The following is a 26,446-nucleotide window of genomic DNA, read 5'->3' as shown; positions in this document are numbered from 1 at the left end:
TTCAATATTTTCATTCATGAGTAAAGCAATAACTTGAACTGACATCTTTATTAGTGTTCATACATTTTCTTATTGCAATGACATTTTTTCACAAATGTCAACAAAGCTGCATGTTGTTGAAAGTTCAAAAATGTCTTAATCTGCATTTATCTACACCTTAGAGTCACAGTAAAGTCTAAACTGTCTCACTGATCTTTCTGAATCTTCAACCTTCAAAAACCCAGCCATTCTTCGTGCAAATGTCTGCCAAAAGACACATGATGTACACGATCTGCTTGTGGAATAAAAGTGTTGTGTTGCTTGTAACTTTCCCAAGCTTTGAGTTACTCAGAAAGCTCATGATGTGTAGTTAATCATTTCTAAATATATTTTTTAAATCAGGAATTGCCAGCAGTGAAGTGGATTGACATTTCCAAAAGGTCACTGCTGCCATTTTGTCAATAAAAGACACATTATTGTTTGTCAATCAAGAATTAAAATTAATGCTGTAAATAAAACAAGCTTATGATTACAAGTTGGCTATTGATCGTCAGATAAGTTAAACAAGTTGAATTTAACAACATCAATCAATGCAACCTTAGCAGTGGCAAAGCCTGTACAGGAGAGGGCAGTCAAATCAAGATGGCTGCTTTTGAAACATGTTATTGGTGATACTTCAGATGGTGAGTAAACACATCTATCTTCCTGCACACATCCTGTTATCCTTATACACCGGAACACTAAATTAAAGGACAAATTGAACACTTTCTTACTCTTCTTTTTACCTCTGGTGGAGAAATATGTAAAGCAACATTTGCCCTGAGTGAGCAAAGCCATGTTATTATACTGAAAGAATACTACATATCAAGCAGAGATATTAGGTATATTTAATACCAGAACTGTCATATTTCAGTCAACCTTAATCCGTGTACAATGGGCTTAGTCATCCTCAAGTGTTACTAGGCTAAGATCAGCTTCAAAACCATTAACATTAGCATGCTAGCATAGTAAACCTTAGCATGCTAATGCTAAGTTAAAGGGAATTCAGAGCTGGTGTGTCAGTTTGAAGGCACCCACTGAAACGTATGGCTGTCTAAACGTATAGACTGAGTAATAAAATACTACAATGTCTTCTGTAATTATTAAATACTTTTAACATGCTGCTTAGAAGATAAACGTTAGCATGCTGATGGTATTATGTACAACTGAGGCCTATGGGGAATTAGCCATTAGCTTAAAGGTGTTTTAGCATGAACTGACACTTTTATGACCAATTAAAAAGCATGAAAATGTAGGGAATCACCACTAAATCTGTTAGATTTCATTGTCTTCGGATCCTCAATGCTTGTACTTCCATGTTATTGCAAACCATGTAACAGTTGTTGAGAATTTTCTAGAAAAAGTATTAGCTTACCACTCTGCTAGCATTGGCTGAAAATAGTGTCTTCTTGAAACTAAGGCATCAACTGAAACGTATGGCTTTCTATATGGATTTTTGGACTAACACGACATAGATAATATTGATTTCTTCATTAATATACAAACAGAAAATTGTACATTCTTGTGAAGAAAAACCCAGTAACTTCATATTATGACTCTTGTGCTACACTATCATCTGTACATTAAAATATCTCTGCATTGTACTTCTGGTTCATGTATTGCCAACATACACTGTAATCTAAATGTTATGTAAATATGAAACCATTCCTTCTGTATTCACTGAGGAACCTTCTTTATAAAGAATATGACAGATAATAGCAGGTCAACATAGCATTTGAAAGCACCTTCAAATGTACCATAAAGCAAGATTTGACAAAACACTTCCATTTTGGGTAGATTGAGGCTTGAAATGTAAAGCTTAGGAACACTAAGCAACTCTGGATCAAGACCTCTACTTCAACTCTCACCAGACGCCCATATTTAAATACTATCAGCCTATTAAATAGCTGTTATCAGTTATTATCACTACTGTTATAACATTCAGACAAAGGCAAACTGCACCATCTTGTCTGAACGTGATACATTTGCAGTTTTAAACGTGTTGTTAAAGTTGAGAATTGAAACAAACCTCCTTGTTAGGTTAAGGAAAATGTAATATTACCATTAAAATAATTATGTTTGTTACTTGTGTGCATAAGTTACGTATGCGACGTAAGTGACACATATTTATTTAGCTTATCCTACTTAATATTTGACTTCCTTTCTTGCTTCACTCAAAATTATTATGGCCACTAGAGGTCTCCGTCCAATAATTAAAATCGACCTGCAGTGATCCAGCTTACCAGTATATTATAACAGCCTACAGAGCCAACTAACAGGTAGAGTTGGGCCATACCACTTCAAATAAATACTTTAGGATTACAACTGATAATGGCCTATTAAATGACGGATAATATGTAAAGCAGTAGCATACGACCTGTATTTAACTCCTAATGTGATAGCATTTAGCTGAGACAGTTTACATTTTGATTAACCAAACTTACAATACAATGGCTACTTTATGGAAATGATGCATTTCCACAAACAAGTTAATCTTTCCAAACTCTCAGGAAATCCTCATCTTCACTTTTATTCTTCAATAAGACATTTCTTCACTCTCTTGATCTGTTTTTCTGGCTGGATGACGGTGAAGCCCTGCCGTCTATTTCCTCACACTGATGTTCTGTTTGGCGTTATGTTTCTGTGCAATGCCGTAGGGAACATGTGCAGCGACCGTGCCCATCTCAGCAGCTCCCTCCACGTGAAACATCTGATCGTCAAAGTAGATGTGAGGCCGGATCTTCTCCAGCATGGGGCCCTTCGGTGCTCCTGCCAGGAACAAGGCCTCGTCGATCTCCAACCCCCAGGCCCTGAGGGTCTTTAGCGCCCGGATCCCAGAACTGGCGGCGCTACGTGCTGTGACCAAGTACGTTCGGATGGGACAGTCCAGGCGCTGGCCTTTAGCGTAAAACTTTTTCTGGAGCTTCCCAAGTGCTTCCAGGAAGCCTTTAAGGGGACCCTGCAACACAGAGGAAGGAAAGGAAAGATGATTTCACCCAACACTAACTAAAGGATAAGTTAAAAAAGAAAGTAGAAAGAAATTGAGGTCAAAGAAAACTATTTCTGCTAAAAAGTTAGCAATGATTGAGTCAGAGCTAAACATTTCAGATGCGTGTATCTCACACTGCACTGTGACTTTTATTAATGTACCTTTGTTATTCATGTTTTATTATCTTTGCTTTTAAATGAGTGTTTTTAGATATCATTTTATAATATGTTAATTAATGTCTTTCATTTTTGAATTGCCTTGTGTTGAAAGGTGCTATATAAATACACTTGCCTTGCCTTGCCTTACATACACTTCAATATCCTAGCTAAAAGTACATTTCCACAGGTTGACTAGTTGGTTGGATCAAACAGCTGACGCTCTGATTGGAGGACACTTATAAACCCCCCCCTGTGCCAAAGTCACACTTAACATGTTGCACACACATTGTTATTGAATTAGCACCAAGTACGCACCATTTGTTTTCAAGCCTGCACAGCTTAAAGCAAATGTAATAATTGCTGGCTGTTTGACTGAAGAGAGATGCACAAACTAACAGTCTGAATACCAATGACTTTTGAATGCATTTATCATAACATTTTGCATAATTTATTCATAGAATAACCAGGTGATAAAACTGGATTGTTAATTGAAAAACATGATCTGCATAATCATTTACAGGTGAGTGGGTCGGCAAGGAAATAGCAATGTGAGGCTTCGATGGAGATAAGTGTTTAACAACATTCTTGGATAGAGTGAAATGCATCTGTCCTGATTCTATCTATAATTAGTGTTAATTCATATTAAATATTAGCGGTGTCTGCAGAGTATACTGTTCAAGAGGAAGTGTCCAAATAGACGTCCTGGGATACTTACATGATCCAGCAGCGTGTCCTCGTTGTCCCTCTCATGCTCGAAGAACTTGTCCAGCCCGTGAGCCTTGAAGATGCGTTCGGACTCATCGGAGAATAGTACGGCGTCGCCATCGAATGCCACCCTGAGCTGGGACTCTGACACCTCTGTGACCTTCTCCGACGTGAACATGGTGGCTGCTGCGATGCCTGAACGGAAACACAGGAAGAGACGTTAATAAGAAAAGGATTACAAATGTATTTTTGGAAAGCAGTGTTGGTTTTAGAGTCTGGAAATGTTTGCGTTGCAGCAGCATGAAAAGACAAGGCAAGAGAAATTAAATCAGTAGAAATAAACAATCCAAAATATTTCTGAAATGGAAATCAAATAAAGTAAACAATTATAAATGTGGAAATACAAATTTACAGTAACAAAATATAAAGCAGGATATCATATATACATTAATTGGGCAAGGAATGGATTATATAATATTAAATTGAATATAAATGTCAACTGTACAGTGGGAGTTTAAGTCCACTTATCAAGACACTTTATTTTTTGCAAGTCATTAATTTCACTTCCCTGCACTTTAATACACTTTACTGAGCTTCACCTAACTTCACTCTAATGTACATTACTATCATTGACTTTAAACTAGGTGTGACCCCGAATACTAGCCTGATTCAAATTTAAATCTCAGTATAACATTTGCAGTGATGGGAAAATTAGGAAAAACATATTTCATTAGGGAATATAGGGACGCTGAATGTCAGGTTTTACATTGATTTTCTTGGTTTCTCCTCATAAATCACGACAAACAGCCTATTTTGTTATACATTTCAGTCTTATACTTAAAATATATAATTGAAAGGAAACTTCAGTTTTTACTGTTTGAAATAAATATTATGTAGCACACCCAAATGTTAGCTAAATGAACTTTAAATAGATGAATAGATGCCTTGATTATGCTGTCTGGGTCATATTAAAAATAAGCATTTGTTGTGCTCTGTGTTCAATTCATCTCCTTATTTCCTACTAGCATTAGAACAAATCAAGTAAACACTGTTACATCTGCAGTGTTACATAAAAACACTCAGAACAAATATGGCCTCAAGCTTACAGAGAGCATTAACAAATGTCTTTGGAGCTAATTAAGACATTTCAAGTAGAATGTCAAGGACTCTTACTTTGCTTGAATTGTTAGAGTGTGTGTGTGTGTGTGTGTGTGTGTGTGTGTGTGTGTGTGTGTGTGTGTGTGTGTGCGTGCGTGCGCGCGTGCGTGCGTGCGCGCGTGCGTGCGCGCGAGTGTGTGTGTGGTAATACATGTATTGGCCTTTACTAAATCATTTTTGTCATCAGCACACTTACACTTTGTTTCCATGGCTACCTAACAAATGTCTTTGGAGCTAATTAAGACATTTCAAGTAGAATGTCAAGGACTCTTACTTTGCTTGAATTGTTAGTGTGTGTGCGTGTGCGTGTGCGTGTGTGTGCGTGCGTGCTTGCGTGTGTGCGTGCGTGCGTGTGTGCGTGTGTGTGTGTGTGTGCGTGTGTGTGTGTGTGTGTGTGTGTGTGTGTGTGTGTGTGTGTGTGTGTGCTTCCCACAGAGTCACTCTATTAGTGACATGAAGCGTGTAAGTCACATGAAGGAAGTCCCTGAAGTAACCTTGGGAGGCACTCCAGTTAATTTTCCCTCAGCCCTCTACACACACACACATTCAAGTGAAAGCAGTATGGTTTTTTTTATAGAAAATTAAATAAAAACACATGTGGCAACGAGCTAAAACAAATCTTGTCTTTCATTTGGAATTTGCGTCACAGTTTTTCCCCTTTTTCAACCATATCTGTCTCTCCTCTGTATTTGCTCTTCACTTTTGACACTAATAATGTAGCATGAAATGTGCCGCACTGAACAAAATTAAACCCTCAGAAGCGGTTGTCACCCCAATCCGACAAATTACACATCAATGTATTCTGTTTCCAGCTCCTTGTCAGCAGAGAAAATGAACATTTTGTATTTCTTTGGCAGAGAGTGCTCCGTGTTTTCAAAGATTGATACGTATTCAGAGCTACAGCCGGAGCAAATTATGTTTGACATCCTGTTGGTGTTCGCTTCAGTGTAAGTCATGATGTGCCATGACACGGAGAAAACCATCAGGGAAACACAAAGAGGGGAAGAAATCATTATTCTGGTTTATGGTAATGTGACTGCAGCACCGGAGAAGACGTCAGTCACTGCCACTTACAATGCAAATAGGAAATAAATTATTCCGAACATTTACTCCCAGCTTGCTGTGTGTAGGTATTATAAAGAAACATATTATTTCCATTTTAATTGAAGTTTAAAGGGGTCCAATTATGCTTTTTTGAGATGTCCCTTTCCTGTAGTGTGTTATATAGGTTTGTCTGCAAAGGCTAAAATATTTCCTTCTGCCTGGACCGCCTCCATTTGTGTACTTCAGTAACATAGTGACATCGCTATGTAACAATCGCGCTTCTCTTGGCTAGCGCACAAACACATTGTACATGTAAAAATGTGTGTTTTTATTCTATGATTGTTATGTTTCTCACCTTCAGACAGCGCCTCCCTGACCTTGTCGGCGTCTGCAGACAGGTAGAGGTTGGTTTGCCAGGCCTTCAGGTAGCCGATGGGACTGCTTCCCCCCGTCATACAAAACCTCTCGATAAACAAGTCTGGGAACAAGAGACGCAAACAACAACAAGGTTTTTCATTTCAGTGCATCGTCAAATGTCTACATACAGTACAATGTGTGACACTGGCAGCAGTACAGACCCATTACAACATTGATACGTGTACATCTTACACCTTAAGATACAGAACAAAGTCACAAAAACAACACTGAACTGGAGCTTTTTAATCTGACGTGAATTCTTGGAATCATGGCGGTCGAGTGGAGAGGTTTTTCGGGTTAAGGGTTTGGAGAGGATCCAAAGAGGGGGTCAAATAAGGGGAAAGCTTTGGTGTGCTGGGGAATGACTACCGGTGGTGTCTGTTTGCATTTTGGCTGATGCAGAGGCTTAATTCAGCTGCTGAAAACTGATCCAAAGAGCAGTGGAGCGGTGGTACGTGGAGAATGAGAGAAGACTGATATTAGGTAATAAGATCCATGATTACAAAGCTGTTCAGGTGAAATGAGCTGGTATTTATGGGGTAAAGTAATGTAGGGTCGGTGGTGTGAAAGAATGAGTTTGAGAGGAGAGGATTGAGGGTTATAATAAAGTGCGAATGAATAGGTGACATCTAAGATTGATGGAAATATAGTAAGAGAGAAGGTTAATGTGGAACGGAGAGTGTTGTCAAGACGGCAAGGTAAAGGCATTTATTTAAAACTGCAGCAGGCAAGAAACGTGTCTATGGCGCATTTCCACTACATTGCGGAGCTCGCTTTAAGCCCGTTTTTGGTTGCGTTTCCACTTGGCGTAGTTCCGGCTAGCGGGTACTATTTCACAGTTTTTCTGGCTCCATAAAATTGAGGTTCTTTCCGGGCCAACAACCAGGCTGAGTCGGGCTGAGTATGCTAAACTAGAGAGAGCATCGCTGGCAAGGGGGCTACAACTACAACAAGATGGACATATTTGACCGTGATTTAATTGTAATACACGTTTCAAAATGATGAAGTAACAACATACTGATACCGGTTAGTAAAAACCATGAATTAATGCTTTGTCAAGTCTGCAGACAGACGGCAGGCGAAACACCTTTTAAAATGCGTGTTTTCTAAATGGAGATTGGCTAAGCTAACGCAGTATATGCTCCGACCGTCCACACTCACAACAACGGCCTATACAGACATAAATAAACCAGCGACTGTATTCTCCATGACACAGGCAGTCTGTGGTTTGTACTTGTTTAACTTCTGTCTAGTTTCTGAACAGATATGAGGAGCTGTGAGCTCTGAGTGCTAACAGCTAACGGCTGTGTTGGTTTTCTGGGGTTCTCATTGAAGATGACGTCACGGCTCCGCCTACACTGCGTTACTATAGTTACTACCCCAGTTCCTAAACTGTAATGGAAACGCAGCATAAAGTGAGCCTGGCCTAACAAGGCCTAACGAGGCCTAGCCATACCGAGCGAGGCCGAGCGAGGTCCTGTAGTGGAAATGCGACTTAGACTTATTTCACTTTATACTGCATGGCCTTAAGGATAAGGAACTAAAGAGATATATATTTTAAAAATATAGAGTCAGGGTCAAAATCGATGCAGAAGAAGATATACAGACTTTTCCAACCTATGTTTCATGTGATGCAACCAATAACTACTAAATAAAACCCTTGTTTTAAAAAAGATCTGCAGCCCCAGATTGAACAAACCTGTGCTCATACCTAAAAGAGTGAATATTTAGTTTGCCAATGACTCCCTAATTTACATATTGGCCCGTTGGAGAGCACCAGAGAAAGATGCTCTTTGAAATGCGAGCAGTTCTTAACAAGTGGTTTTAGTTGTGAGTTAATAGAAAAATACACCTTAAGGTTTAGGAAGAGATTATGTTTAAATAATCACGCATTTAATGTAACTTAGAAGATGTGAGATAAGTTAAGTTCTTTGACTAAATTACTGAGTAAAACTCAACATTGAGTCCTTGATGAAAGTCCTGTGTTTATTCGATCCATTAATACTGACATCTTTCCTATGCAGACGTCTTATTTTGCTCCTATCATAATTTTAATTGCCACGAGAGGTCGTCGCCTTATAATCGTAATGAGCTGCTTCCACAAAGGATCTATTTTTACTAAGTATTACTGATTGTCTGAGCTAACAGGTAGAATAGAAGACAAATGGATGTTCCGATGATTGGTGTGTGGGCAGAGGTCTTTATGAACATGCTAATGTGAACAACAAAGGCAGTACTGTTGGTACAAATAGACACTGCATGCTCAAGTTCAACTGGCATAACACTGGTGGGAAATTTTCTCTGTGAAAAACTTTATGATTATTCAAATTAAAGAAACATCTGAGATATTTTCATGGTCTGGTTTGCATTAAAGTGGACCTATCATGTTATATTTGAATAATATAGTGTAGGACCATACCTATATACTGTAAGGCATATTTATACTTTTTCAAAATACCAAACAGATCATGTATTTTAGCCATGCCTCATTTTGCTCAATTTGACATTTTTTAGCTCTGTTTTAGCAAGGGCAGATTCAGTGAGAACAGCACCACCTACAGGCCTGGCATATGTACTACAGCGTCTCCAGCGCTTTCGAACGGCAATGGCCGTGGCTGTCTCCTCCTGATTGGTGGAGTTGGCCCAATAGCCGTAGCGCCACCGTCCTGACGTCAGGACAGTGTTCAAATCTGGATCAGTTTTTATCAGATCCGTTGCAGCCCCTTTTTTAGAGATTTGGGTATGGAGGAAAATAGAGAGGGTTGTGTTTTCTGACACTTGGTGAGTTCCCTGGAACACCGGGGACACATATTCATGTAGAAAAGACGTACACAAGTGCATTTTGCATGATAGGTCCCCTTTAAGTATTGAACCGCTTTTACATGTGTAGTTCTGGACAATAGGGTATTGCCATTGTATTGCTATTGGGTACCTTTTTCTAACTTTGAACTCATTCTACCCACATCAGGGTGGTAAAGGGTAGCTTTGGTTATATTTGTACGTATGCAATAGAGCAGTGCTTCTCAAAGTGTGGTCCGCGTACCACTGATGGTCCGTGAGTATATTGGTAAAATTTCACATTTGAAATAAATACATTAATTTGAGTTTTCCGCACTCTCGCGGGAATATCTCCGCAATGGAGCGAGCTTGAGTTTCATTGCATGATTACTTTCGATTGCATGATATAGCCCAGTGCCACACCTTCATCACACTTCTTGCCAATTGTTTGTACCATTTTCAGGCGATTTGTAATCTGAAAAACGATGTGATTTTGGATATTTGTGGAGTTAGGTGGTCCGCGAGTGTTTTTTTATTGGTTAAGTCCTTGGTATGAGAACGTTTGAGAAACACTGCCTTAAAGTACATTTTTGTAATATATTTCAAACTTGTTGAAACAAAGACACCGGATGGAGACAGAGGAAAATAGACACTAAGCAATAGAAATAAACAGAGTTCAAAGAACCCACTGTCTTCTACAGCTTTCCTTAAACGTTTATTTAGCTTTGTAGTCAGGCCCTGGTGATGTTGGCCCCTGTGCTACCCATCATTTCAACCTTCCCAAGCGTCCGCTGCCTTTCAAACGGGTGCGTGGGAAATGTCCCCAAAGTCGATGTCTTTGTATCTTTTTTTCTCCCCTTGCAAAAACATTTTCTTATCACTTATCCTCTTATGATTTATTTGCTTGTTCAGAAGATCTAAAACATGGTAATAGGACAGCCGGAAACCAGCAGGAATGCAGAGAGACTTCAGACACATCAAAGAATGATTTGCTTCATTGTGCAGTTTAGATGTGGGATGTCATGCATACGTGAAGTCATGTCGTGCTCAGATTTTTGATTTCCACAGAGAACCCTAATGTCATCTCATAACATTTCAATTTGCCGCACACGAAGCACATTATAGGACCTGCCAGTCATGGTGGCCCCTGGGTCCTCCTACTGTGTGTTGTATAAATGCAAAGTAGAGGCATGTAAATGTTGGCGAGCACATATGCTTTCATCGCCAACAGTTAAGTTCCCCCTCCCAAGTGGAAGAGAGAAACATTAAACCTCATTACCAAAATAGCAATTGTAAACAGGTGATGATAAGTGTCCTAATGTTTCCTTAAGAGCCCAGATTCAGCTTTAAACAGCTAAGGAGCAGGGTAAGTGTTTCTTTCTCAATCATTTTTTATGACTATGTCAACTGTGGAGACTAGAGATGTCCCGATCCGATCACGTGATCGGGGATCGGAGCCGATCACGTGATTTTCAAAAGATCGGAATCGGGAGAAAAAAATCGGGGATCGGGAATTTAAAAAAAAATAAAAATATTTATAAAATATTTTTATTATTTTATTGAATGTTACAAAACAAAAATGACCATGTTCACGTCTTAAAGTCATCCTGAGGCCTTAGTTTTGGTTTAAAATTACACAACATCATGTATGTGTTGCTTCTTTTGGGCTTGTTTTCATAGAGTTGCTTATTTCTCTCAAATCTGGCAACAGAGTGGGCGCAGTGTCTAATAGTAGCAGTAAGCTAACAAGAGGCTACGTTCAGCTGGTGACTCGGGAGTCGGGACAGAGAAAATGTCAGGAGTTTGGAAGTATTATAAAATTGAAAGCGAAGGCAGTGAACAGCCAGATGCAATGTTTGCAAGGCGGAGGTTCCGCGTGGTGGAAAGAACAGAGCTACGTTCAACACGACCAATCTAATACAAACACCAACAACAACACGAGGAGTCCACAGCGGCCACTCAGGTAACGGCACTGAAACAACCGACACTTTCAGAGACTTTTAAAAGGAAAGAGAAACTGCCCCAGAACAGTGTTTTCACTGTTTCACTGGCCAAAAAAATAACAGCCAAGATAGCTGAATTCATCTCGTTGGATGACCAGCCGTTATCTGTTACCTTTTTTTTCTCTTAATGCATTGCATAAAGATCGGATCGGGAAAAATCGGTATCGGCAGATTGTCAAAATCAAATGATCGGAATCGGATCGGGAGCAAAAAAAGGTGATCGGGACATCCCTAGTTGAGACCCTTTGCAACAAACCCTTATCTCTGTGACATCAGAGCAGCCATGTGTTCCTTAAGTTCTGCCGTAAAGATCAGAGGTTGAACGCATTGGGCCGTTCACGCAGAGAACCACCAGAGAGATCTAACGTGGAAGCATCTGGGAGGCCAAGCCTCGCTTTTGTGGCTCCGTTCAGACCTGTTTTTGTTTTGGGCCTCTTGAATTATTCTTACATCCCAGAGGACGTAAACTTGAACTCAGTCTGAATGAAAAAACATTTGAGGAGCTGAACAGGAAGCGGTCTGTGAGGAAGACGTCACCACAGGGTCTGAGATTTCCCTGGGAAGTATCAGCTGTTCATACTTTGATGTTTGTCTCAGCTCGGCTTGTGTCAGCTTCAGTATCTCGTTAAAGCAAAGTTTTCTTTCTTAAAGTCTTTATTTGCTTTAAATCGAAATTGTTCAATTCAGCACTATAGAAATCATACATTAATGGACATTTATGCAATTTGTGCAATTTGTAACCATTTTGTGGCAATGTTGACTTTTAACTTGACTTCTTATACATGTAGTGTTAAAATAGATGTCATCCACCAAATTTGACAAAACTTGACCGTCCTGGTTATATATTTAGTTTGGCTACATGGAGATTAAGATAATGATCGTGTCAAACTGAACTTTAAGTGTCTGTGTGGGTGTCTGAAATGTGATACCTTACTAACCTATCAACAGGATGTCACCTGATGACAGGAATCTATGTTAAAGCCAATATTCTTGTTCCCACATTGTATACTTTTATAGTGCTCCAAAGTTGCTAAATTCAGCTAATGTGTTACCGCCGTTGCTGTCTAACTCTGAAGAAGATGTTGGGTATAAACTTTAAAGCACCTGTTTTCTCAGCTTGGAGCCACGTTAACTTTATAATCTGATCTCTGCACGACTTACTGTGATGGTTGATGGTGTTGATGAGCCGGATTCCAACGTGGGCATGGTTGTACGTCACCAAAACAATATCGAACAATTCTTCACTTTGTGGGTACAGCTCCCTCAGACGACAGTTCACCGCCTCCAGAGCCTGTCAGGACACAGAAGCAGTCAGTAGGGAAGCTTGGGACAGAACAAAGCCTCTGTTAAGTGTGTGTTTGGGCGACTTTAACCTTGACGAAGGGGAAAGCAGGTCCAGGGGTGAAGGGCTCGTTCTCATGTTCGATTTGGAACCTCAGATACTCCTCTACGCCGTCCTGCTCAAACACCTTCTGCTCCCGCTCGGTCCGAAACAAGACTCGAGAAGAGACGGCAACGGTCACTGCGTTTTCTGGTTTTGGCTGCAGAAAAAAAGACAAGAGAGAAAAAGGTTTGAGAAGAAGGTAACAGAGAAAGAGATTAAAGATGAGCGAGCATTAATTAATCATTGCGACGATGCTTGTGAACACGGGGAGGAGAGGTGAAAGGACTGAATGAGCCTATTTTTACCTGTGGGGCAAAAGTGACCCTCAAACTAAACCCTGCTAATAATACTTTAAAGGTCCCACGTCATGCTTTTCCGGTTATTACCCGTCCCCTTGTGTGTTATGTAGGTTTTTATGCATGTAAACGGTCTGCAGAGTCACTAACCCTCAAAGTACACCCTGTAGCGAGTAAAACTCTAACACAGAAAAGACCTGTCTATGCTGCCCCAGAACGCCTCGTTGGAGATTTCTCTTTTTCCATTGTTTACTTCTTGGGTATAGTGACGTATTTCGGGTATAGTGACGTAACGTAACGGCTCCGCAGACCAATCTGCGGAGCCGTTACGTTTGGACCAATCCGTGGACTTCCTCACACACACACACTTGGCGGGACGTTGCGAGGCTCGCTGCTGCGAGGAGCGGGACACTGTGAGCTGGCTCACTGGTGTGGGGTCGGCGAGACAGCGCGGAACTCAGCCTGGGCACACACACAAACTCCCAGCCAGGCTGTGGGTGTGTGTGTGTGTGTTTCGGGCTGGGTTTAGCTGTGTCTCGCTGTCTCGCAGACGGCCACTGGGCTCACAGGGAGGGGGGGGGGGGGGGGGGGGGGGGGCAGGAGCTCCAACAAGCCGTTTAGGACAGAGAGTGAATACACATACTACACAGAGATGCTGTAGAACCCTACCCTAACCCTAACCCATGAGAAACCAATGTGAGTTTGGAAGATTGCACAATGTACATTTATTCTAGTAGAGCTCAACAATGGAATTATGATCAGTAGAAATGGCCATGACATATGGGACCTTTAAATGTTTACAAGCACATGCGTTTACAAGGGTGACTTTATACACACATTCAGACATTGCATACGGTACTGTCATACTAACGGTAACTGCAGAAGGTGATATGTCGACAGGAGATTATGATATTTATGTCAACTGGTGAGTGTGCTTCGACCAAAGCAACATGCAATAACAGAACCCTGTGTGATACTTTTGGAGCTGTCTGCTGTGTTGGTGTGTCAGTGTGTATGTGTGTATGTGATTCTTATTGTATACTATTCTGCCCCAATAAACAGATGGGGAAACACATGTTTCCTAACGTGTGTGTTTACATTTGGGTGCTAGTGTTTGAAAGGGGAGCTTTGCATTCTTATGGGGGCAGCCGGCATTAGTGCCTGAAGTGGGCAGCTGACCTCAGGTGATGCCAGACTGATGGGAAGACAGTTGAGACTAACCAAAAACAAATAATGTAAGTACAATTATGTGCATGTTAAAGTCCATATGTGTGAGCATTGTAGCAACTTTGCCTAAATGTGTCGTTGAGTTACACATACATTTTGTTGGGTCTAAATAATGCATTCTGCCTGTAATGATATCATGAACTTTATTGCATAGTAGCACAACATGGTTATCAAAAAAACATTGTGTGTACATCCACTCTGTGTGTTTGTTTTGGGAGAAGGAATCTGTGTTAGGAACCACATGCATGTTAGGGTCCATTCCCGTATGCTGGTTAATACGCTCAAGTTGACAAGGGCACTGATTCACTGTCCCTCTATTTATTCCAACGCAGCAGCACTGCCTGCTGACTTGTCACCTACTTACCTAAAGCACGTTCATACACACACGTATACAAACACACAAATATGTATACACACGCACACACACACGTCACTTCAGGACTAATCCTGCCCCACATCTTAATCAGATTAAAGTCAGATGAAAGCACTGTCAGCAAAAAGTATTTATATGCTTATGAAAGTCATTGTAATGAATGTTCTTACACATATAAATACTTTTGAATGATATGAGTGGTATGTTATGTCGGTACAATGCACATACGTTTTGAATGTAACTGTTAGACTCAACCAATTTGACTCGACACTTGGCCAGAGACACACGTAGTCTTCCTGAAGTCTGTGAATACATATGGCAATGTGTCCAAATACAAGCGTTTGTAAGGTTTGGACCACACGCTGATAAGAATAGCTTTATTTTGTCACCAGAGAGAAAGAGAGAGAGCGATGGGTGCATGTGAAGGCTGCAATTTGACAGGAAATAATTCAATGAATACACAGGATGTTTAAAATGAAGATAAAAAAAGACTCATGCATAAAAACACACACATATAGAGCTTTGCCTTCTTTTACTCATTTAATAATAACTTTTTCAGTTTGATCAAACTTCAGGAAGTCAGAAAAACTGCTTTTTAACTGGAAATGAGTGGTTACCATAGCGAACTAGGTCAGCTTGCTTTTGCTTTCTGAAAAGAGACTAGATTGCGTCGTTTTTTGGCTTACATTTTAGTAACTGTGATGACATGTGTACAATTGGTTAAAAGCACAATTGGTCCAATGTTGTAAAGCACATGTGTCAAACTCAAGGCCCGGGGGCCAAATCAGGCCCTTGGTGGATTCAATTTCGGCCCGCAGGATAATTTCTAATTTCTATTAGATCTGGCCCGCCGGTATATTGCACGCACACCTTCACTCCATCCTGAGGGTCTCCTCAGCTCAGAGCCTGACCCCAAACATTGATGAACTTGCACCCAAGATGAGATGCCAAGTATCTGAGCTAGCATCACAGAGCAGCAACCTGAGTTCACATGACTGGCCCTAGGCTCTGGAACACTCTGCCCCTCCATGTGAGGTCGGCCCAGACCCTAGGGGGTTTTAAATTCCCTCTAAAAACACACTTCTTCTCTCTGGCCTTCTAGTTAGAGCGGAGCACGACTCCTGACTTTTCCTTGTGTTTTTATTTTAATTTTGTTTTTTATATATATCTGTTGTAACTTATTGTCGTTTATTGTGATTGTAGTAATGTGTTTTTATTACATGTACAGCACTTTGGCTCGACCAAAAATCGCTTTTAAATGTGCTTTATAAATAAAACCTGATTTTATTTTGATTTGATTTACATGGATGTTTCCTTCTGCACTTTGTCTCTCACGACAACAGGGCATGTTTGGTTTGTTCTTTGAGGGAAATAGTTTTGTTGAAGCTGTTGTTGGCCTGTGGAGAAATGTACTCATAAGAAATGACTCTGGAAAAGCTGCAGATAGAGCCATAAGAAATGAATGCAACTGATTATTTAATGTTTAATGTTGTTTTTATAGGCAATCATTGAAGCTTTGTTAGTTCCAGGTTTAATATGTGCAATAAGTTCATTTCAATACGTTTTGCAATAAACATTGAACCAGTCCGGCCCTCGACTAGTACCCATTTTTTTATGTTGGCCCACTGTGTATTTGAGTTTGACCCCCCTGAAGGAACTGAAGTCTAAAACGCTAACGGTGCATAACCATTGCTTTGACTCTCGTTTTTACAGGGTTTGTATTTGTGTATTGTTGCCAAAATGCCTGCCTCCTACTCAGTTATCTACTGGGCCCAACCAGTACCCAATCTTCAATTTCTAGATCCTGTTTGCGACTTCAAGTTCTTTGTTGTCCTCAAGAGAGGTCCCTTCTCCATAGCCATTTTCCAGTGGGGTCCCATCTCTGAGTCCATCCTCTAAGAGGGTCCCATCACCATCTGTGTCCTAGAGAGGGGTCCTGTCCCAGTTGTAGAACTCTAGGCTGCCTTTCAGATTGGACCCATCACTGTCTTCAACTTCCTGAGCTGTCCTTCCCATGTCCTTATCTCTCTGGTCGTCTTCTAGAGGTCCTCAAGACAACTGATCATCTTGCCTGTCCTCCAGAGGGCTCCCGTCACCCTGGTTTCCATCCAGACCTGCTTCTTCCATTGGCCCTATCATCTCGTTCCTTTAAAGGTCCCCTATTATACTGTTTTTCATCAATATATTATAGGTCTCAGATATATACAAAACATGTAAATATATAACACCAAACAGATCATTGCAGCATTACCCATAATCCCCTCTGTTTCAGCCCTGTTTCCAAAGTGCTGATTCTCTGTCTGTTACTTTAGATGAAAATAAGGAGCCCCTCCCCACGCCCCTCTGAGAGAGATTTGGTTACAAAGAACTCAATGGTGCTCTAGGAGGAGATTCAGGTGATAAGGGGGGGGGGGGGGGGTTACCTTGGTTGCTGATTGGCTAATGGTTACACAAGACAACACATCGTTATGACATCATCAAGTGGGCAAAATCTGATCAGCTCATTTTATATAAATGGATCAGGACAAAAAGTGAGAGAATCTTTTTTCCTGAAAGTTTCAAAATCTCTTTTCACAGAGGGGACACATGTTGATGTAGAAGAGACATGAAGAAGAGGGGACACATGTTGATGTAGAAGAGACATGAAGAAGAGGGGACACATGTTGATGAAGAAGAGACATGAAGAAGAGGGGACACATGTTGATGAAGAAGAGACATGAAGAAGAGGGGACACATGTTGATGTAGAAGAGACATGAAGAAGAGGGGACACATGTTGATGAAGAAGAGACATGAAGAAGAGGGGACACATGTTGATGTAGAAGAGACATGAAGAAGAGGGGACACATGTTGATGTAGAAGAGACATGAAGAAGAGGGGACACATGTTGATGTAGAAGAGACATGAAGAAGAGGGGACACATGTTGATGTAGAAGAGACATGAAGAAGAGGGGACACATGGTGATGAAGAAGAGACATGAAGAAGAGGGGACACATGTTGATGAAGAAGAGACATGAAGAAGAGGGGACACATGTTGATGTAGAAGAGACATGAAGAAGAAGGGACACATGTTGATGAAGAAGAGACATGAAGAAGAGGGGACACATGTTGATGTAGAAGAGACATGAAGAAGAGGGGACACATGTTGATGTAGAAGAGACATGAAGAAGAGGGGACACATGGTGATGAAGAAGAGACATGAAGAAGAGGGGACACATGTTGATGAAGAAGAGACATGAGGAAGAGGGGACACATGTTGATGTAGAAGAGACATGAAGAAGAGGGGACACATGTTGATGTAGAAGAGACATGAAGAAGAGGGGACACATGTTGATGAAGAAGAGACATGAAGAAGAGGGGACACATGTTGATGTAGAAGAGACATGAAGAAGAGGGGACACATGTTGATGAAGAAGAGACATGAAGAAGAGGGGACACATGTTGATGAAGAAGAGACATGAAGAAGAGGGGACACATGTTGATGTAGAAGAGACATGAAGAAGAGGGGACACATGTTGATGAAGAAGAGACATGAAGAAGAGGGGACACATGTTGATGTAGAAGAGACATGAAGAAGAGGGGACACATGTTGATGTAGAAGAGACATGAAGAAGAGGGGACACATGTTGATGTAGAAGAGACATGAAGAAGAGGGGACACATGTTGATGTAGAAGAGACATGAAGAAGAGGGGACACATGTTGATGTAGAAGAGACATGAAGAAGAGGGGACACATGGTGATGAAGAAGAGACATGAAGAAGAGGGGACACATGTTGATGAAGAAGAGACATGAAGAAGAGGGGACACATGTTGATGTAGAAGAGACATGAAGAAGAGGGGACACATGTTGATGTAGAAGAGACATGAAGAAGAGGGGACACATGTTGATGAAGAAGAGACATGAAGAAGAGGGGACACATGTTGATGTAGAAGAGACATGAAGAAGAGGGGACACATGTTGATGTAGAAGAGACATGAAGAAGAGGGGACACATGGTGATGAAGAAGAGACATGAAGAAGAGGGGACACATGTTGATGAAGAAGAGACATGAGGAAGAGGGGACACATGTTGATGTAGAAGAGACATGAAGAAGAGGGGACACATGTTGATGTAGAAGAGACATGAAGAAGAGGGGACACATGTTGATGAAGAAGAGACATGAAGAAGAGGGGACACATGTTGATGTAGAAGAGACATGAAGAAGAGGGGACACATGTTGATGAAGAAGAGACATGAAGAAGAGGGGACACATGTTGATGAAGAAGAGACATGAAGAAGAGGGGACACATGTTGATGTAGAAGAGACATGAAGAAGAGGGGACACATGTTGATGTAGAAGAGACATGAAGAAGAGGGGACACATGTTGATGAAGAAGAGACATGAAGAAGAGGGGGGACATGTTGATGTAGAGAAGACATGAAAAAGTGGAATTTGCATAATAGGTGACCTTCAAGTCTTGTGCTTTGCCCTTGTTCCCTTACGCTTTCGTTGCTTATCAAATGTCCTGTCTGTGTTTCTATTGCCATACCGGTTTGTTCTCAGTTTCGTTTTTTAGGTGAATTTCCTTTGTATTACTCACCCTGCCTTCTCCCTGTTGTTTGGAACCAGCTTTTGTTATTAAAGCTCGTCTTTTGCACAATGTACCTGCCCGCCTGGAGTCCAGCATTTTGGACATCCTTTTTTAACTGAAGCATTACATGGTGTAATTGTTTAAAAAGGAAGAACAGCTATCAGTTTGTAGGCTTTACAAGGCTTTGGTTTTATTGCTGGCCCTCAAAGAGTAGTCAACTATTGCCATGGGAATCACTCAAGCAGAGGATTTCAAATTATAGGATCCACAAATATGACCAAAAGCATTTTTTTTTTACATTTGGAACATTTAACCAATATCCAGTTGATATTCTCTAAAAACAACATTTGGAAAACATTTTCATTTTCTTATAATATGTCAACTAATATGAGCATGCGTTCAATGAGACGTAGCACCCTGTGGCTATAGTAATTAGTCCAAAGCATGCTGGTCCATTAGCTCAGTCCAGCCAGTGACTATCTGGTAAAGGATGAATCAACAGCACACGTGACGATGCATCAGGGCAGGTTGTTGGTTAGTAGAGTGGGTGTGTCCATGATCATGCGGCACACCGACAGCCATCACAGAGGAGGTTAAAACAAAGTGAAAGGGTGGTGGTGATGGTCATTCAGTAGCCAAAGACACAACCTTTGACCTCACATGATGATTGGACATACTTACAAAAAACACGCCTCCCTCCACCTTCCGGGTGCGCCTCCCTGTCACCTTAGCAAAATGACAGTTTGTTTTTGATTATCGGGTATTCAGAGAAAATCCATTTATCATTGACAAAACATCCCATCCCAAAATCCACCCAAAATGACACGATTGGAATTTACTTTCTTTCCATTTTACGTAGTTAAAATTGATATTTTGTAAACAATACTTAATACTGAAATCAGGTTTTTCAACACAGATAGTTGCATTAAACAGGTCTGTATTGTCTGCAGTGGTTACACATGGGTTTCTCTATGAGTGCCTCTCAGTCAGAGAGACAGCCTTTCAGAGACCTTTGGTGCAGCTTGTCCATTAGAGTCGGTTTACTCTATGAATAACATGTCACACTGTCTGGGAGTGATCCCAAGAGGCTGGTTCTTTGCTGCGATTCGACACTGGAAGTGTTAACTGCCTGCCCTCTCTCAGCCGGCCTCTTACCCACTGGGAATGCATCATTAAAAAAGACTCCTCTGCATGGGAACCCACCATAATCACCTCATACTCATTGATTTGTGTGATGGTAAAGTTAAGAGGATAAGATTAAACCTACTGGGAATGAAGACTCAACCTACAGGTGTATATTTCATGTTGTCCAATAAAGCATAAAAAAGGAAATGATGTTGGACCTTCCCCCTCCTTCTCCCCCCAATCCTCGGTATTAATCTTATCAGAGCTCTGCCAGGTCTGGTACAAGTGTATAGCAGAGATCTGCGAGTCATCTGTCTGGCATTACATATCTGAGGCGGTGAGACATCCCTTCCATTCAAGTGAGAATGAAAAGAGAAGTGAGAGGGATTTCCAGACAGCAGACAGAGACAGAACAGTAGGGAAGCAGTGGGGAAAATCAGGAGGTGAAAGTGTGAGCAGAGAGTGAGGGGGGGAGGGTGAGCAGCAGAGGCAGGGGGCCTGATATTTATAGATAGGTAAAAGGCCAGAGATGATGCAGTCGGTTGAGGCCTTGGCAGATATGGTAACACAGGAGTGACTGCACACTCTTACAGAAACAGCAACGTACTTGTTTGTCTGAAATTACGTAAATATTTAAATCAGAAATGAGTCAGGGAGTGACGGAGACCCTGGAAGGGAACTTGTTTGTTTATATTTTTAGTGTATACAGTTTTTGGTCTGTGTTTTGTTTGTCTTATTGAGGAAATATAAAGTGTCTCAAGGTGTTGGTTCATATATTTATCCACATATTTTTGAAAGATTGCTTTAAATTATTCAAAAACATTGGTACTTTACAAGCATTCAAAGGACAATAATCTAAACCTCACCTGTAATACTAAGAAAGATGTTGTCTTATTTTGCTACTAACTGAATCACCCACTAAATGAATGTGACGTACAGAGAGAAAAGGCCATTTGTAACACTCAAAAGTCTAGTTCAAAGAATGAGAACAACAGCCTATCCTGAAATGACACTGTTGCTGCTAGCTGGAGCTTTAGCTAGATAGTTATATAAGCTAACAGTGATCTACTTAGGAAACATAGGACTAAAGAATCATTATGTTTTGTACAACAGAGTAGGATAAAGTATGAATAAGTATTATGTAAGATCAGACTATTATTTTATCCTGAAAACACCTGTTTACCCTGCTTCACGTTAGCTTAAGGCTACATACTTTGCCTACACAATAGAATAGAATAGAATCGGAGGGATGAAACCCTCTGTAATGGTCTCACATGCAGAGCACACAGCACACAGTGACATGTGTACTCTGCATTTAACCCATCCTAAAACCAGGAGTCTAGTACCAGGAGTCTAGCACCAGGAGTCTAGTACCAGGAGTCTAGTACCAGGAGTTTAGTACCAGGAGTCTAGTACCAGGAGTTTAGTACCAGGAGTCTAGTGCCAGGAGTCTAGTACCAGGAGTCTAGTGCCAGGAGTCTAGTACCAGGAGTCTAGTACCAGGAGTTTAGTACCAGGAGTCTAGTACCAGGAGTCTAGTGCCAGGAGTCTAGTACCAGGAGTCTAGTACCAGGAGTTTAGTACTAGGAGTCTAGTACTAGGAGTCTAGTACCAGGAGTCTAGTACCAGGAGTCTAGTACCAGGAGTTTAGTACCAGGAGTCTAGTACCAGGAGTCTAGTGCCAGGAGTCTAGTACCAGGAGTCTAGTACCAGGAGTTTAGTACTAGGAGTCTAGTACTAGGAGTCTAGTACCAGGAGTCTAGTACCAGGAGTCTAGTACCAGGAGTTTAGTACTAGGAGTCTAGTACTAGGAGTCTAGTACCAGGAGTCTAGTACCAGGAGTCTAGCACCAGGAGTCTAGCACCAGGAGTCTAGTACTAGGAGTCTAGTACCAGGAGTCTAGTACTAGGAGTCTAGTACCAGGAGTCTAGTACCAGGAGTCTAGTACCAGGAGTCTAGCACCAGGAGTCTAGCACCAGGAGTCTAGTACTAGGAGTCTAGTACCAGGAGTCTAGTACCAGGAGTCTAGTACCAGGAGTCTAGCACCAGGAGTCTAGTACCAGGAGTCTAGTACCAGGAGTCTAGCACCAGGAGTCTAGTACCAGGAGTCTAGCACCAGGAGTCTAGCAGCTATTGTACAGCGCCCAGGGAGCAATGGGAGTGAGGGTGTCCGATACCACAGCAGGGCAGGAGGTGAACTGGGACCTCTCCAAGTAGCAGTCCACACTCCATATTTTAGGTCTGGTCGGGGACTTGAACCGGCAACCCTACGGCTCACAGTCCAAGCCCCTACTGACTGAGCCACTGCCGGAAAGAGGTTATCATTGTTTCAGATTTTCTAACGTTATGTTTCACGTTTAACTTACGGTTTAAACATATCAGAACAAGCTTTCAGGAGACTAACGGAGAAGTTGTAGAGATGTTGATCTCAAATAACAACTTGGCTGGGGCTGCAAGAGTGTAAACTTCCCCATGTGTAGCCGCTACATTTTGACAGCTTGCAATCTCGGCTTACGCACAGTGGAGAAATACTATACAGCTGACTTGCTATTTATGAAAACAACATTTTAAACATAACCTGCAACCCTACACAAAGTTGTTTTGTAGTTATTGGTAAGGTTACCACTGTTAGCTGGCATGCTAACATGTGCGCCATACAAACACAACAAGGCTATTCCTTGTGTTTTTTTAGACAAAAAAGCAAGACTTCGTTTTTTCTTTGCACCACTTCTTCATCGTCGTTAAGGATCGTAGATTTAAGCCCACATTTTTGTCTCACCTCGAGCTACTAAAACACTTTCCTCTCTCGGTTCTCACGCTCGGATTTAATGGCTATACATTCATATAGACGCTACATAATTACACTGAACTGGCCATTTCATATTCATTAAATTGCCATTGTCATTCTCCTTCTTAGCCAATAATGCGTGAGGATGTTTCCAACCATGGAAAACTAGAGAAAATGCTTACTAGTAACATTATTTATTGATATATTTGACATATAGTTTAATTTAATTAACTAAACATGTTAAAGGTGGGGTAGGTAATTTTGGAGAAACCAGCTCGAGATCGCTAGAATTTGAAAATACACAGCCGGAAAAAATCTGCCACTTCCTCACAGAGCCCCTCCTCCAACACACACGAACGTGCACATGACCAATGAGGGCACGAGATAAGTTTGTGCACAGATGGAAGGCTGACAGGCAGGTAGGCCATCCAGTTATTTTAGCCGGGCCGGCTCAGATGATTGGTCGTGCTTTTTACAGTACCACGGCTTCCACAGATGATATTTTTTATGGATCTTTTGTCAAAGCACTTCAGATATTCATTGCTATCGGGATGTTAAGAGCATTCCATGGAATATAACAACTCGAGCCGGTTTCTCAAACTTACCTAACCCACCTTTAAGATAGATAAATAACTTTTAGGACACATTTAGCATTTACAGAGATAATTGAACATCAACAACATGGAACAAATCTAATGTTTATTTCAATGTTAAAAATACTATCATGTTAAGAAACACCCAGTTTCATGTGGTGATATGTTTTGTACTCAATAACAACATATAATGATCAGTTATAACCGTCATATCGCTTTCTAATATCAACACACTTTAATGAAAGCCCTATAATCTGTTTCCCGGAAATGAATAATCGGATTGCATTAAACACTAATGCTGTCACTTAGGCAGGATGTCTGTGCTGTCCATTAAATGATATCTAATGTAATGTTAAGCAGATGGACAGTTAAGCAGTATCACTGACATGTGATGGATTTGGACAGTCGGAAAATACACCACTGTGTCCGCACTAATCCTCAACGAGCGGATATTACTCAGCTCTGTTCTGCTCTCCAACAGTGATTGCTGTTTCAGAGTCACTTAAAGCAGGTTCACTGTCTGCACACTCTGACCTGTACACTATGTTGAGTTCCTGTGATGCAATAAACAACACCCAGTGAGTCTAATGTCAGCACGGTTTCAAGTACAGACGTTTCTCAGAAGCAGAGCCGGGGCATGCAGTCATATTTCATGTATTTCTCATGTACGTAGTTATCTGCTATAAATTAACTTTCATATTTATATTTTGGAGTACTGTCATCCTATTCTAACCCTTATTGCAAATGGTGTAATTAATTGGACAAAATCTGATGTGACTGAGCCTTTAGCCCAAAGTCCTTTGAACAATTGTTATGTAGGTAAGCGTATGAGCATCACCGTATTACTTATGAGGCTTACTAACTTAAATGATGACTTTGACATTAATGAGTTTTGAAGATCGTTCGCTGCTGATAATTCCTCTCTTGCTAGAAGGGTAGAATAAGAGTTTGACACCAAACTCTGTGACCTTAACTCAAGCCCCCCCACCATTCATGATTTAAACTTGAATCTACACGTGCGCAACGTAAACATCTGACTCTAAGGCTAAGCCGGGGAAGCAGCAGCAGGATAGAGGAGAAGACGGGACAGAGTGGTCTTTTTTGGAGACATTTTTGGGGACATTTTTGACCTTTGCACCAAAAAGCTCCAGGCATTGGCCTCGAATAAACCCAGATCACTAACAAAGACAGTCACAGATTAAGTTGTAAATGAATCAAACTTACTGGTTTTGGCTTGGTGGTGATGCCCACGTTGTCCTGGTCAATTTCTTCTTTCTCTTCCCATGATCCTCTGCTGTCACCATTTGACGAAGGGACAACTTTAAGCTCCTTGACCTGTCCGCTCATCACCTGCACAGGGTCCAGACTCATCTTCACCAGAGAGAACCCCCCGTCTCTGTGCTCCCAAAGGCTCCCTTTCTCACCTATCCTGACTCCTCGAGCTTACACAATTCTCTCGTTCTGGAAAATCAAGAAAGACAGTGTCCCTCTACAGTCCGAAGCATTTATGGACACCCTCCTGTCCTGTGCATGGATGACAGGGTGGGAAGAGTTTGCTGGGCTTGTGAAGTGTGAAGAGCAAGTGTTCACTCTGCCTCCTTTTCACTTGTCTGTATCCCTTTTCTCCCTCCAGAGGATTATTACTCACTGCGTGCAAATCCAGAGGACATGAAAGAAGATTTCTGCTACTCATTCACAACCACTCTCACACACACTGTCACACACAGTATATCCGTTGTTAGACTACAGTCCATCTGCTGCTACTGTATCTCACTGTTTCTTTCTCTCTCCCCACTCTGTGACCCCCCCCCCCCTCCCTCTCTGTCCCATTCAATCACCCTCTCAGCTCTGTCCTCCTGCTGACCAATCACAGCCCTGCTTCCTTATGCAGCAAGGCCCCGCCTCCACCCTTGCTGTCCTTTGTTGACAGTGCAATTTACCCAGGAGGCTCATGGCATGGGACATTCAGGCGCACTGTGAGTACACAGCAAAATATAAACCAATGTGATGAGCCATTTATTCTGGAGGAATATTCAAATACTTATTTTAATCAAACAGATGATTTTGCTTAAGTGGACATAGTGAATAGGGTCACATTTTTAATTAATGTATATCATCATGAAACTTCACCAACTTACCAATTTAATTAAGAAAACTATCTTTTATATTGCAAATACTCTTTAATTCCCTGTTTGAATATGCAAATGAGGCATTAGCTTACACCCACTCGTGCATTTTGGAGAAATGGGCACAATAGAAAGTAGAAGAAACACCTATATCATAATCTTTTAAGTATTTCTTACAACTTTGAGCACATGAACACACAAAAATAGGAAGAACAATTTCCCAACTCTGGACCAGTCGAGAAGCAGGTTAATGCACCAAAAACAAGGTTATTATCTCAAGCATTTCATGTGAGGATATAAGTCATCGATAGTGGTTGGGATGTAACGTGAAAAGTGATGGAAGAAAGGTAGAACGAGTGTGAGTTGGGAGATATATCAGAGAGAAAGAGAGTGAGTAGTCGAGGCAGTCGGGAGTTAAACTAGCCTAAAGGTAGCCGATAATGGATGCAACCTTCATTTTAAAGGTCGAGTTTGACACAGAGCCATTAGCTGTCCTCACTGATGTTCCCTGAATGCAGCACGGTGCATGGCTAACAGCAGCTGAATGTCTTTGTGGTCATGTGAAGGTTTACAAATGAATGTATCCGTCAAACACAAGGATGTGTTCATGGTTAGTTTAACTCCCTAATTATCTACAGTGTGTCTGAACAGCTGGGACCAGATGTTCACTGTTACTGAATATTAGCTTCACT

General features: G+C 41.3%; 1 protein-coding gene across 2 annotated transcripts; it reads right to left on the bottom strand.

Annotated features, from left to right (window-relative positions):
• Positions 1–33: 33 nt before the first annotated feature.
• nt5c1aa (5'-nucleotidase, cytosolic IAa) lies at positions 34–25,397 on the bottom strand. Of its 2 annotated transcripts, XM_034131057.1 has the most exons (7): positions 24,853–25,397; positions 19,804–19,848; positions 12,644–12,811; positions 12,432–12,561; positions 6,428–6,550; positions 3,881–4,065; positions 34–2,977 (listed from the first exon to the last, which is right to left on the bottom strand). In XM_034131057.1, exons 1-7 carry the CDS (start codon positions 24,997–24,999, stop codon positions 2,621–2,623), a joined length of 1,155 nt encoding a protein of 384 aa, XP_033986948.1. In that variant the 5' UTR covers positions 25,000–25,397; the 3' UTR covers positions 34–2,620. The 2 variants fall into 2 exon arrangements, with proteins under 2 accessions (XP_033986948.1, XP_033986949.1); XM_034131058.1 differs by lacking the exon at positions 19,804–19,848.
• Positions 25,398–26,446: the final 1,049 nt, after the last annotated feature.

This window comes from Trematomus bernacchii, unplaced genomic scaffold (genome assembly GCF_902827165.1).
Source record: "Trematomus bernacchii unplaced genomic scaffold, fTreBer1.1, whole genome shotgun sequence".
In the NCBI taxonomy this organism is placed as follows: domain Eukaryota; kingdom Metazoa; phylum Chordata; class Actinopteri; order Perciformes; family Nototheniidae; genus Trematomus; species Trematomus bernacchii.
Note: the sequence above shows the minus strand (reverse complement) of the source record. Positions and strands in the feature narration are given on the sequence as shown.

Excerpts from the sequence above, each read along its gene's own strand:
- nt5c1aa (XM_034131057.1), bottom strand. The coding sequence starts at position 24,999 with ATGAGTCTGGACCCTGTGCAGGTGATGAGCGGACAGGTCAAGGAGCTT. Across the intron at positions 19,849-24,852 it reads TCACCACCAAGCCAAAACCA|GTGACAGGGAGGCGCACCCG; the intron begins GTAAGTTTGATT and ends CATTTTGCTAAG. Across the intron at positions 2,978-3,880 it reads AGGACACGCTGCTGGATCAT|GGTCCCCTTAAAGGCTTCCT; the intron begins GTAAGTATCCCA and ends TCTGTGTTGCAG.